The sequence below is a fragment of the Pseudocercospora fijiensis genome (genome assembly GCF_000340215.1).
Source record: "Pseudocercospora fijiensis CIRAD86 unplaced genomic scaffold MYCFIscaffold_7, whole genome shotgun sequence".
NCBI classification, from domain to species: Eukaryota; Fungi; Ascomycota; class Dothideomycetes; order Mycosphaerellales; family Mycosphaerellaceae; genus Pseudocercospora; species Pseudocercospora fijiensis.
This window is the reverse complement of record NW_006921538.1, coordinates 1437565-1451221: the sequence shown is the minus strand read 5'-3', so window position 1 is coordinate 1451221 and position 13657 is coordinate 1437565. Positions and strand designations below refer to the sequence as shown.

The following is a 13657-nucleotide window of genomic DNA, read 5'->3' as shown; positions in this document are numbered from 1 at the left end:
AGGCTCCTAGAATAGCTATATCTTTGATGTATTAGGCATATACCTAATGAAAACAGCATCTTTGCCTCTATTTATTAGCTTGTCTAATCTCATCCTAGCCGGCTGAGATTTAGCGTCTATATATACAACTGCTTTACATCCCTAGACCCTAAAGTGTGATATAGAAGGTCTCTTTCTACTAAAAGCTTTATCGGGTGAAACTTTGAATCTATCTACATCTAGCCTATTTAGAAGAGCATTTCTTATAATGCTTCTAGCCAGAATTCAACTGGTATGTTTGAATCTTCTAGTATTGCCCTAATATGCTCCTTAGATGTCTAGATTGACCTTTCTACAACTCTATTTTAGATTGAGTTATATGCTTCAGTTATATAATAGGAGATTCTAGATTCTTTCTCCTACTGCTTAAGTAATACAAGCAATTCTCTTGCTCTATTACTTCTTACTGCCTAAAGCTAATTCCCTAATTGTAATTTAGCTTTTCTTCTCTATCCCTACAATGTATTTACTATATCTTCTCTTGATTTTAATAGGAATGCCTACTTCTTTCTTGAAAAGTTGTTAACAATCTCAAGCTACTATTTGAAACCTAGTCTTAAGACAGGTAATAGTCTATAGATATCAATCGAGACAAGGGAAAGCCTAGCTAGCTTTCTCTTAGTCTCCTTCCCTCTATGTTTTTTCATTTTGGCTAGAGAATACACCCTATAGGGCTAATGCTTTATAGGGATAGGAATTTTGTCCTTTAGGTTAGTTACTTTGTAAAGGTCTTTTAGCACTCCTTCTCTAAAGTGTCTAACTCTTCTATGCTATAGCTCCTACTAATCCTAGTTAGTCTAGGCTACAAGTGTATAAGCATTATCATTTATTGAGTCCTAAGGGATGTATATATATACGACCTTATCTAGGTCTTAGCTGATTTCCTCAATGAATAGCACTCCTCCTAAAAGCCTTGTCTAGACAACTAGCTTTCTATTAGGTAAGTAAAGTGTGAATTTTAGTAGTTGAACACCAAACTGCTTACTAAACTAGTTCTAAGAAACAAGATTGACTCTAAGCCTAGGTACAAAGAGAACACCTTTCAATATAATCTGTTTGCCTTTCCTTCTACCTATAACTGCACTCCTAATATGTGTAGCTGTTAAGTAGCTACCCCCAACCTTAATCTACTTTTTCCTCTTAAGAGGCTTTAGTTCTCTAAAGAGTGATTCTTAGTTAGTTATGTAGGCAGAAGCATAGGAGTTAAGCAGCCACTTAGATAGCTTATACTTGCCTTTTGCTTCAATAGTTGAATAAGCTACCTTATTAATATCTTCTTCCTTAGAGGGGAGAGATGATTTAGAGGATGCCTCTACATCTTGTGCTATATAGGCTTTCTTAAAAGATAGTTTCCTAGTCTTCTTCTCTAGGGATTGTATCTTTAGGCTCAGTTTCTTCACTATCTCTTTGAGTTGTTCTTTGTCTAGTAAAGATCCCCTCCTAGCTCTAGATAGGGATTGTTTCTTTACTGTCCTGTAGCTTTGTCTTGGCTAGATAGCTGCTTTTGCCTTGTCTAGGCTAGGGCACTCTTTAATCTAATGTTTCCCTCTATATAGGAAGCATAATAAGTCTCTGCCTACTCCTGCCTAATTCCTTTTCTTAGTAAACATAGCTGTCTCCTAGCTTGTTATCTACTCTTGCTTTTCTCTTAGGATTCTAAGGATGTCCTATAGGCTAAGGTCCTGCCTTAGGTCAATCCTATCCCTAACAGTACTAAATATTTCTAGAAGGGCCGCTAGTAACTGCTGAACTTTCCTCTCCTTAGTCTTAATGTCCTTAAACTAGGGAGAGATAGATACTGCCTTCCTAGCTATGCTACTTAGGCTTTGCTATGCTTCATCAATTGTCTAACCCTCTTCTATATTGAAATTGGTATACTGCTAGAGTAAACTTCTCCCTATTGCCTGCAGTTTCCTCTTATATTTCCCTCTTGCCTAGTCCTATAAATGCTTTGTATGTTCAAGCTCTTAACATTCGTCCTAGTTATCTTCTAAGATGTAGATGAACATCTTATACAATGCTGTTGCATTGTGAACCTTATAGCTTGCTCTTCTAATTAACCAATCCAAAGATTCTAATAATGTTGTTAAGATATACTCAGATAGTGTAGACCCTAGGGTGTTAAGGACTGCTTTATCTAGTACCTATTCAACCTTCAGTTTTATTAGGTGCATCCTAATAATCTTGAACTATAATTTATAATTCTCCCTTATCAAGATTAGTGCAGCCCTTCTCTTGCTAATTCTACCTTCTTAATCTATAATTTCTTCTGTAAGTCAATCCTAAACAAACTCTAGAAACAAGCTCTTTCTTTAATCTAAAAATGACAGTTTCTAGATAGCTGTCTTCCTTAGTTAGCAGATCCCTAGCTCTACTAGGCCTATAATAGTTTAAAGGTTACTAACAACTTAGCTCAGTTTTGGAAGGTTACTGAAAACTTGGAACAGATTCCGGCTCTATAAGGCTAATAACTTCCTCAAGTCCTTCCTAACTGTATACTAACAAGTTAGGGTATTAGCAGTACTAAGTACTAAGTCTGAGGCTTATCCGAAGGTGCTCAAAACTTAGGCTTATCTATTCCCTTTACACTTTCTAAGTGTGCCTCACTAGGTTCTTTTACAGCTTATATGTATAGGGCTTCTTTGTGCAATATGTGTAGGTCTGCCTCGAGTCTCCCTCTCCTGTTTTGCCTCTTCCTTCTAGGACTAGACTTATAGGTCTAGGAGTGACCTATACTACTTTAGTCTTTCTACCTTGTAGTTGCAAACCCGGGCTCATAACCTATCAAGCTGAGGAGGGCCGACAGGTATAAATGGATTATAAACTGCAACAGAAGCTACAAGGAATAGTAGGGGCCAAAGTAGGAACAGCAAGTGTGTATTGTTATTATCTATAGGTTAGAGTTCAACCTAAAAGGTGTCAGCTTGGATTAGTTACATAATTATTATTATGTGATCCAGTCTGCTTAGCATTCCCTACCAGGTAACCAACTAGACTGTATATTCCAACATTATCTAGTAAGAAGCGCACTTTGCGCTTAGGAGGTAAGTGCTTTAGCCTTGCTTTAACTAGAGTAATAACCTTACTAACAATACGAGAGATATCCTTATAGTTACAGTCTAGGAAGCTAGTAATATCGTTAATAGTCTAGTTGCGTTTATATAGCTCCTTAGTATAGGACCTAAGCCGATAGCGCTTAAGAAGATCCTGTCTCTTCCTGCGCTAAGTAGACTAATAAGCTGTCTTATTAATAAGGCTATTATCTAAGGTCTCCTAGCAATAGTCTAGTAGTTAGAGTGTGTCTTATAGCTAAGAGTCGCTAGTTGTAGTCTATTGCTTAGTAGTATCGATAAGCTTCTAGAAGAACGACCTACTAAGCGGTATATAGCTAGCTAATAGCTTAACTAGGTTACTAGAGTATTTAAATAGTAAGGGTATTGCAGGCTCCGCGATAGTACTAAAGGACTCTTTAAACGAGTGCTAAAGAGGTAATAGATTAAAGGGATTGTCTAGTAGTTGCGTTAGAATACTAGCTTTAAGAATAGGTAAGAAGGGGGGGGGGGGGATATTAGGGAAGGGGAGTCTTTAGAGAAGGAGGTATCCTTATAGGTAGGCGTTAGAAGAACCTATAGAAGCTTCCGAGCTATAATTGTAGTATAGAAATGAGTATAGAAGGCTTAAACTAAGCTCTTGTATATTCTAAACGAGCGCTCTAAAGAGTGTGTATCCTCTGCCTAATAGTCCCTCTAGCTAGCTCTTTATACCTTCCTTCTGCCCCTATAACACCTATTGTTTACATAGCTCTTGCGCGCCTACCCTATACTAAAATACCTCCTCTTTTGCTCTATTCGGAGGCAGGACATTGCCTATATACCGTTAGCGCAGCAGCGATGCTAGTATAGTACTAGAAAGGGGAAGTATTAGTATAGGAGGCTTCTAGTAGCATAGGGATTAGAAATAAGGCCTCTCTAAGCGGGCTCTTAGTATAATAGTATACGACCCTGCTAATCGGATAATATTACGACGATTGAGTTGTTATAGACGTAGATAACCTAGCAATATTATAAAGGTTGTTATCGGAAAGTATAAATTGTTATCGGACTTAGCTATACCCTATAGACGGGAATTAGGCAAATGCGAGAGCCTTTCGAACTTAGGGGTGCTAGGTTGTTAATTACGACTAACGTTAGCAACGTTGCTAATACTATTAATAACGTTAATATAGTCGACTAAGCAGTTAATAACCTAGGGCTAAAGGCCGCTAACTAGAGGTAGAAGGTTATATATATACAACTAGCAATATAGACTATAGAACGAGACACTATATAGACTACTTCTTGCTATAGAACGAGACACTTCTTACTATAGAATAAGACACTATATAGACCACTTCTTGCTATAGAATAGACCACTTCTTAAGCTTAATCGCTCGGCCGCTAGAGCGCTTATCTAAGCGCTTCTATACTAGCATAGTTACTATAGGTCTCTAGATATTGCTAGCTATTGTTGTCTTATAAGAGCGACTAGCTAAACAGTAAGTAATTAACTAGAGGGTCGTGCTTACTAGAGGCCTAGCTATTAATAGGCTTAAAGAATAGTAAGTGCTGCAATAGTTAACTTCTAGTCGGTATTAGAAGCGCCTTAAAGAGCGCTTTATAATTAACTAGCTTATCTTCAAAGTCGTTGTCTTCTTCTTAGAAAGCGGCTAGACCGTATAGATTAAACAGCTATTTAAGGTTAGGTATATAGAGATAGCGAGGGTTACTCGGTAGCAGGCAATAGTCGTTTATTATAGCTTCTTCGAAAGCTAGCAATACGTCTAATTCCGCCTTCCTAATCTCCTTCTTAGTTACTAGCTATCGCTACTATATCTCTCGCAATTTAGCTTATCGTTGCCTTCTTATTACCTCTTCTACGGGTCTTCTACGCAAGGCGCGGCTATTTATATAGATATAGGTATAGTCGTTAGTACGAGTAGCGGACAGCTTCGAGCGATAGTCGTTCTATATAAAGTTTATAGCGCTAAAGGCTCGCTTAGAAGGCACTAAATTAGCAGGTATTCTATATAGGCGGAGGGCAATCTCTATAATAAGAGGTGCTTTGCGAGCGAGGAAGTCCTAATAAGCAGTAATATTGCCGCGCTTACGGTGCCGACTAAGCTCGTTGTTACTAATAGTAAAGAAGCGTTGCGTAGAGTCTCGAAACTCGATAAATTCGTCGTTAAATTAGAGATAGCGCTCGTATATAGAAGGATCGCTCTCTTCGTAGCTAAAATAGCCCTTAAAGAAGGCAGAGTAGTACTCTTCTTCGCGGTTGCTAAAGTCTCGAGAAACTGCTAGTTTGTTAATAGATAGTAAGTATACTACCTAGTAGATAGGTTAAGTCTGCTTAGCAAACCGGAGGTCGAAGAGCGACAGTAGGTCCTTCTCGTAAGGCAGGCGCGCCTACTATATTAAACGACGTAGCTACTACTAGCGAGGTACGATATTACTAACCTTCGAGGTATCGCTCTTACTAACTAGCCGTACTTCGTTAATAAGCTAAAGGAGTATATAAAGGCTCTATAGGCGGCTCTAGAATAGAGGCGAGTTAATAGTCTTAAGGGCAGTAGAAGCTCCCTTTACTAGGCGACTATTCGAGCCTCTAAATAGCCGTTAAGCTATAATCCTCGCGCAGTCTTAAAGGTAGGTTATTACTACGAATAGGCTATATATTGTAGTATAGTATAAACCCTAGCGAGTAAGATAGGCGATAGCAAATGCCCTTAATATAGCCTTATTGTCCTTAGTAAAAGCCTTAAGAATATTCTAAGCCTTCTTCGACCTCTTAAATAAAGCAAGTACGTATACCGCTTCGCGGAGCGTATCGCTACAGAACGGCAGGTGCGAGTCCTTCTAATTGTTACTCTAGTCGCTAATATATAGCTATATGCCGTACGAGTCGCAGAATATATAGATTATATACTTAGTAAGTAGATTGTCGGCGAGTCGGTCGTAGAGCGCTCTTATTGTCGCGTAGGTATCGGTTTAGAGGGAATTCTAGCGCTTAAGGTCGCTATTAACGAAGGGCGCTACCTACTTAGTTATCTACCTCGCGAGGGTTATAGCGTTAGCGTTAGAGTCCTTTATATCTAGTAGGTTGTAGAAGAACGAGCTAGACACTATATTAGCTAATAGATTATAGAAGCGAGTACTACCGCGACTCTTACTCTCGTCGGCGCTAAAGTTAAGGTCTTAAAGCGTATTAAATGCCGCCTGTACGTCCTTTTCGACTTCCGCTCGTATCTTGTCGATATAATCTACTACCTTATTGCGACTCGGAGGGTTATAATTAGCGTCGAAGGTATAGAAGGCCTCGCGCTATTTAGGGTAGAATCTCGCGTCTACGAGATTAAATAGCTTTCTACTATATAATACCGCTCTTATAATAGCTAAGTCGCGTACCTTCTTAGGCTTAGCGATACTAAATAGTAGCGTACGCTACTTACGCGGCGGTGTTTCCTTATTATTATTATTAGATTAGTAAGCCCTCTTATAGTCTGAATACTTCTAATACTTCCCTAGGTATGCCCTCTTACGTAATAGACTCCCTTCCGCTATCGTTCCTTTCCTACTATCGTACTAGATATACCTTACAAATTTGCCTATAAAGTCGGTATCGATTTAGGAGAAGTTAAGGTTAATTAGGTCCTTTAAATAAGGTATCTTTAAAAAAGTCGGAATTATAATATTCGTAGAATCACTAGAAACACGAAAAATAGAGGATTAGATAGTCGAAATAGGTAGAAAAATAGTAGTTAATTCTCCCTCGACGATACCTCTCGAACTATTTAGTTTTAGGCTATTCGGATAATATTAGTAATACTATCTTTTACTAACCCTAGTAATATAGTTGCTAGGTAACTCTCTACTAAGTAGTCGCCTAAGCAACTACTACTTAGAAGAGCTATAGAAGCAATCGCTACACTAATCTATACTAAATTAAGCTTAGCTAAGTCGGAAGAGAAGGATCTATAAAGGATACTAGTACTAAGAGGGTTACGAAGGCACGGTACTATTAGAATAGACTAAGTCTAGTCTATACTATAGATAAGGTAAGGTCTATATAGACACCTAAGGCATAAAGATTGATACTAACTAGTTATTAACGTTGTTTTGTTAGTAACGTTGCCTTCTACCGAGAAGTAGTTACTAATAACACCCCTAACTATAGCAACGATAAGACGCCCTATGCACGAACACTTATCGACGATATAATCCCTATTAAATCTCTATACCTAGCGCTCGAGGGCGCTCGCTAGTACGCTTATAGCATGGCTCCGGAAGGACCGACTCGGCTAAGCGAGCGAGCATAGCTACACTATATAGTAGTGTTGTAGGTTTACAGCCCCTAAGAAATGGAGGTTGTATATATCGTATATTATACTAGTATACACCCATAGATACACATCGGGTATGCCCGAATACTAGGATATCTAAGCAATATAAAGCAGCTTAGCGGGTTGTAGGCGGGATATTAGCGTATCCGATAACTCCGCCTTGTATATATACAACGAGCTCGCCTAAAAGGGTCGTATACATAGTGTATTACAGAGCGTGTACACTATCCACAGGTTAGTAGACCCTATTACTAGTGTATAGCACTACACGGCACTGCGCTTTGTAGGAGAAGGCCCTCTTGTTTATTAATAGTCGTAAGTATGTCTAGGATCTGGCTAATGTTATTCGGTATTAGCTAGTCGCAACGACTGCTAAGTATAGGGACTAGAAGAAACGATACACATAGGACAACAAAGGTGTTAATATATACACTACAGTAACATTCTACACTAGCAGTGTCGCTAAGCGAGACTAGAAGCGCCGGTACAACCGCTTCTATAAGACTATAGAGCATCTAGATAGGCTATCGGAACACCGGATTATAGTTGCTACTACTGCTTTCAGTGTTGGCCTAAATGTACTAGACATTAAGCTTGTTTGCTAGACTAGGTTCACTCTTGCGCGCGACATCGAGGATGTTGTCTAACGTCTTAGCCGTACCGGTCGTGCTATTCTACGTAGTTTAGCCTTTATCTTCCTACTATACTATATCGATGATCGTCTTAAGCAGCCGCGGCTAGAATCCAACTACCCGGCAATCAAGCCTCGCCGACGTAGATCGCATAGAGCATTCCGGCTATTAGGGCTCCGCTAGTCTAAGCTTCTAGGAGAAGATGCTAATGCGCTAGGTACTCGAGAAGCCGCTAATAATAATAATAATAATAATAATGGCGATAGAAACTACTAGACTAAGAAAGAGATAGAGCTTCGCGATAAGATTCCTCGGATTTGGCGGGAGTTCTAGAATAACTATCTGCGCGAACAATACGGCATATGTCTACGCAAAGTCGTCTTCGCTATCTCGGTAAGGATAAGGTAGTATATACCTAGCAACTACTAGCAGTAGAAGATTGCTATAACATCTGTAACCTAGAACTAGACGCTCTTTATGTCGATACACCTCTAGAGGGTATTACTCCCCCGAAATTCAAGGCTCCGAGAGCCGGCACTCGTCTAGTAATTAGATTCAGTATACTAAAGGATTGGATATCAAAGCGGCCTGCCCTTTAGTATCTAGATTGGTCAAGCCGTATTCGATTCGACCTTCTATCGACTAAGGTTATAGAGGATCCGATTCTAGCCAATATCGCTAATATCTTTACTGCCGCTAACTTAGTTAATAAATAGAACGAGAGTATTACTATCGATTAGGATCTCCTTAAGCAGAAGGCGCTAGTATTTGTAGACTAGTTCGAGAAGCTTTAGTAGCACGAGCAACTATTCGCTACCTTTTAGCTAATCGATACTCTAAAAAGCCTTGGTCTAGAGGTATTAACTAAGTGGCGTACTATTTATAATGCGAGGAAGAGGGCCGAGGAAGATAGACAGAAGAAGGCCGAGGAAGAGGCTGCTCGAGAAGCGGCTCGTAGCGCCCTAAATATACGTCTATCGGATACTATACTGCTACCTACAATACCCTTTACTCTATAGCAGCGCGCTACTGCTCTAAATAAGTTGAGAAGCGGTATTGTAGGCTCTACTAGCGTATAGGCTAACCTCCTTTATAGCCGTAACACTTAGGTATTAGGAACTCGAGGCTAGGAGCGCCTAGGCTTATCTAGTAGTCTTAGTCTACGTACTTAGCGACAGCTACCTCTACAGATTGATCCGACTGCTAAACAGGCATATACTCGAGCTAAGCGGATTCTTAGCACCGTCTCTCGTACTAACGAGGAGCGAGGTCGCGTATTACGTACTAAGCGTAGACTCTCGGAAGCGGGTCGACGTATAATAGGCTCTTAAGGTAGCTCTCCTAGCAGGCGTTAATGCTGCAATTGCGGTGAAATGGCCCTAGAAATTGCGGTAAAATGGCCCTAGAAATTGCGCTAGAATGGCGCTAGAATTAGCGCTAGAATTGGCGCTAGAATTGGCGCTAGAATTGGCATTTGATAAGGCTTCTATTATGTCCTTATAAGCTCGCTAAGTCCTTGTCCCATCCCCGGAAAAGTAAGCCGTAACACTACGCTCGATCGCGTTGCTTCTATAAGAGCTAGCGTGTAATGCCTAGTTGAGTTGCTTCTACGAGAGCTAGTTAAGTTACTTCTGCGAGAGCTAGTTTAGCTGCTTCTGCGAGAGCTAGCGTGTAGTGCCTAGTTCAGCTGCTTCTACGAGAGCTAGCGCTAGAATTAGCGGTAAAATAGCGCTAGAATTGGCAATAGAGATAGCACTAGAATTGGGATTTGATAAGGTCCTTCCTAACTACCCTTCTATTTTGTCCTTGTAAGCTCGCTAAGTAGGCTCTTCTATTATGTCCTTATAAGCTCGCTAAGTCCTCGTCGCCGACTATAATCTCCTCGTCCGACTCGTTATTATCTATCGGTTCGTTAGGCCTATTCAGTTCTACGAGAGCTGGTTAAGCTACTTCTGCGAGAGTAGGCCTAGTTTAGCTACTTCTGCGAGAGCTAGCGTATAATGCCTAGTTGAGTTGCTTCTACGAGAGCAGGCCTAGTTGAGTTGCTTCTGCGAGAGTAGGCCTAGTTGAGTTGCTTCTACGAGAGTAGGCCTAGTTAAGTTGCTTCTACGAGAGTAGGCCTAGTTAAGTTGCTTCTATAAGAGTAGGCCTAGTTGAGCTGCTTCTACGATAGCTAGCGCTAGAATTGGCACTAGAGATGGCGCTAGAGATAGCATTTAATAAGGTCCTTCCTTACTACCCTTCTATTATATCCTTATAAGCTCGCTAAGCAGGCTCTTCCATTATGTCCTTATAAGCTCGCTAAGCAGGCTCTTCTATTGTGTCCTTATAAGCTCGCTAAGCAGGCTCTTCCATTGTGTCCTTATAAGCTCGCTAAGTAGGCTATCTATCGTGTTCTTTGCGACGAGGGTTTGTAGATAGTCGTAGGTATCGATGGTATATAAGAGCTAGGCGAGAAGCGTAAATTCGAGGAAGCGACAAGGATGCCGAGTCCCGCCAAGACCCCGGATTTAGTATAGCAGAGCGCTTAATTGGTAGGATTAAACGTTATAGCTGCTTCCTTCCGCGCATTTACAATACCGACTTTACGACTTTTACGACTTTTATAATAGCATATTACTAATACAGCGAGATACGCCGATTGCGCGCATTTCTAGCAAATAGCGCTAACAAAAGTGTCTAACACGATAACGACGGCCGCCTTAGGCACTAAGAACCGCCTCCGAAACCCGAGAAGTTACTAATACTAGCGATACTAGCGACACTAGCGACACTAGCGACACTAGCGACACTAGCGACACTAGCGACACTAGCGACACTAGCGACACTAGCGACACTAGCGACACTAGCACTATACTTATTACACCGCAGCTATTGGCACTATAATATGTACGGCAAGGATAGATACGTAGGGCGATAACATACATCGAGCGCTCGTAAAAGCACCCTTCGAGAAGCTACAATAGCCCTCTTACGTTAACGCCCTCTATTGCTTAGACTCTCCCTAGAACGATCATTCCGATAACTAGTTACTATATAAGGCAGAGAAAACGAATAGTAGCGTCCGGGGATCTAATTAACTAGCGGCACTAAGCGGCTATAGAAGCACACACTCCGAAGCATACTAGTATTATATATAGCCTATATACTACGCGTAATGCGCAACAATTAACGTATTCTATTACTAACTATAGTACGCGAGGTATATAGGAAGGGACTTATTAAGCGAAACACGACAGCGATCGCTAAAGCGACACTTATTAGTACCTAGACAACAATAGAGTATAACCGCGCCCTTAGTGTTAGAGACACCGCGAAAAAAAAGGTTGTCGAGCGCGTTACAGTCGTATAGCAATATTAATGCGCTTGCTAGAAGAGGAGGCGCACTATAGTCGAATAGCAGTCTTAATACGCAAAGGGCTGCAGTCGTGTAGCAGTGAAGACTAAGACCAAGACTAAGACTAAGCGCCTTCGGGCTTAATAAGTATACTAGAGGCCCTTACGCAACGACTAAGGTTATTATAACTAACAGTCCTAACGAAGGCGTTACGCCGACTTAACTAGATGCGCGTATATTATCCTATAAAGAATCCGAACGTAGGAAGCCTATAGCCGCTACTTAAGGTGTACCTTACTAAAGAGTTTTTACCGAGTTAGGCCTAGCCGCTACTTAAGGTATACCTCACTAAAGAGTTTTTACCGAGTTAGACCTGTAGCAATGCTACGAACCTATTAACCTACTCAGTCTATTAACCTACTTAGTAGGAGAGTCGCTATCGAGCCGCTACTTAAGGTATACCTTACTAAAGAGTTTTTACCGAGTTAGACCGTTAGCCGCATTATAGGTGTACCTTACTAAAGAGTTTTTACCTCCGCCAATCTACCCGAGACCCGCAGTCTGTTGCACTAAGACAAGACTGCGATCTAATAATAACTATGCTCTTTCGGTTAAATGCGTAGTCGACGCCCGCTAAAGCTATAGTATACCTACTCGCTAGGAGAGTCGCCTCGCAACGTCTTACTTAGTAAAGCCTATCGGAGACCAAACCTCGAAGAGAAAGGACTAAACAAACCACCTGCCGAGGAACCTTAACTATTAGACAAGCGGCTCTGTCGGTAGCAAGCCGCAGAACTAGCAAGGAATAGTGTTAATCGCTATAGAGCTACCTATATGCGACAAAGAGGTATCGACACTGTTACTATTAGAAGCCGATAGCTAGTGTATTGCTAGGGGTGTTAGTATATTAGTATATATAGAAGAAGAAGAAGAAGAAGAAGAAGAAGTTAAACTAGGAAGCGTAGGTCTACATTAGCGCTTCGTAGGTAAGGTTTGCCTCTACTAATAGGATTGCGCTATTTAGCTACAATAGTAAGGCAACAATAACGGCTATACATTATCGCACTTTCAACGCAACGTAATAGCCGCCGACTGCTGCTAGTTAAATGCCTAAGGCTAGAATTGCTAGCGACTAGAGGCATAGGCAAGGACTTCGTATTAGGCTATAGCTAGTTTGAAAAGCTCTTCGGTACGACGACAGAATGTGCTCTACGCTCGTTAGCCGACGTAGCTCTCTAGTCTACCGCTACTACTTCGCCGCTAACCCCCTAGTCTACGGAGCTATTAGCTATCAAGCCATTATCGTACGCCTAGCTAAACCCTTCGTAGCCAGCTATTAAACTATTATTATACGCCTAGCCAAACCCTTCGTAGCTAGCTATCAAACCATTATCGTACGCCTAGCCAAACCCTTCGACTTTATAAATACCCCCGACGAGGTACGCACTCTAGTCTACTAGGCACGCACTCTAGTCTACCGCTACTACTTCGCCGCTAGGCGCGCACTCGCACTCTAGTCTACTAACGACGAGGCACGCACTCTAGTCTACCGCTATTACTTCGCCGCCAGGCGCGCACTCTAGTCTACGGAGCTATTAGCTATTAAGCTATTATCGTACGCCTAGCCTAGCTAGCTATTAAGCCATTATTATACGCCTAGCCTAGCCAGCTATCAAGCTATTATTATACGCCTAGCCTAGCTAGCTATTAAGCCATTATTATACGCCTAGCCTAGCTAGCTATTAAGCTATTATTATACGCCTAGCCTAGCTAGCTATTAAGCCATTATTATACGCCTAGCCTAGCTAGCTATTAAGCTATTATTATACGCCTAGCCTAGCTAGCTATCAAGCTATTATTATACGCCTAGCCTGGCCAGCTATCAAGCTATTATTATACGCCTAGCTAAACCCTTCGACTTTACAAGCACCCCCGACGAGGCACGCACTCTAGTCTACCGCTACTACTTCGCCGCTAACCGCCTAGTTGACGGGGCTATCGTTGTCGGCGGCAAGCGCACTTAGAAGATAAAGCTAGCACCTAAGAGATAAAGCTAGTAAGGAAGGCCTAGATAGTAGATATAGCAGGTTAGATCACTATAAACGAATATAAAAGCTATATTCATTTATTCCTTAGTCGCTACAACCGCTGCCCTTATCTATATCTTAGTTACCGCCTATCGCATCGACTTCTTTATCTATAGTCTCCGACTCCGACTGCTTATCTTCGAAGTCGCTAACCCTAGGTATATCCGCTAGTCGTACGATAGTC

General features: G+C 41.3%; 2 protein-coding genes across 2 annotated transcripts; both read left to right on the top strand.

Moving 5' to 3' along the window:
* Positions 1–2040: 2040 nt before the first annotated feature.
* Positions 2041–11496, top strand: MYCFIDRAFT_177083 (uncharacterized protein; the record flags this gene model as incomplete). The annotated part of the gene is made up of 7 exons (XM_007930965.1): positions 2041–2069; positions 2699–2722; positions 2800–2845; positions 2873–2912; positions 2963–2971; positions 3009–3021; positions 11484–11496. The coding sequence occupies 7 exons, from the start codon at positions 2041–2043 to the stop codon at positions 11494–11496; spliced, it is 174 nt and encodes a 57-aa protein (XP_007929156.1).
* A 1264-nt stretch (positions 11497–12760) lies between these two features.
* MYCFIDRAFT_183452 (uncharacterized protein) lies at positions 12761–13410 on the top strand (the record flags this gene model as incomplete). The annotated part of the gene is made up of 2 exons (XM_007930964.1): positions 12761–12780; positions 13257–13410. Coding segments are annotated over 2 exons (174 nt in total), but the record flags the coding sequence as incomplete, so codon positions are not given.
* Positions 13411–13657: the final 247 nt, after the last annotated feature.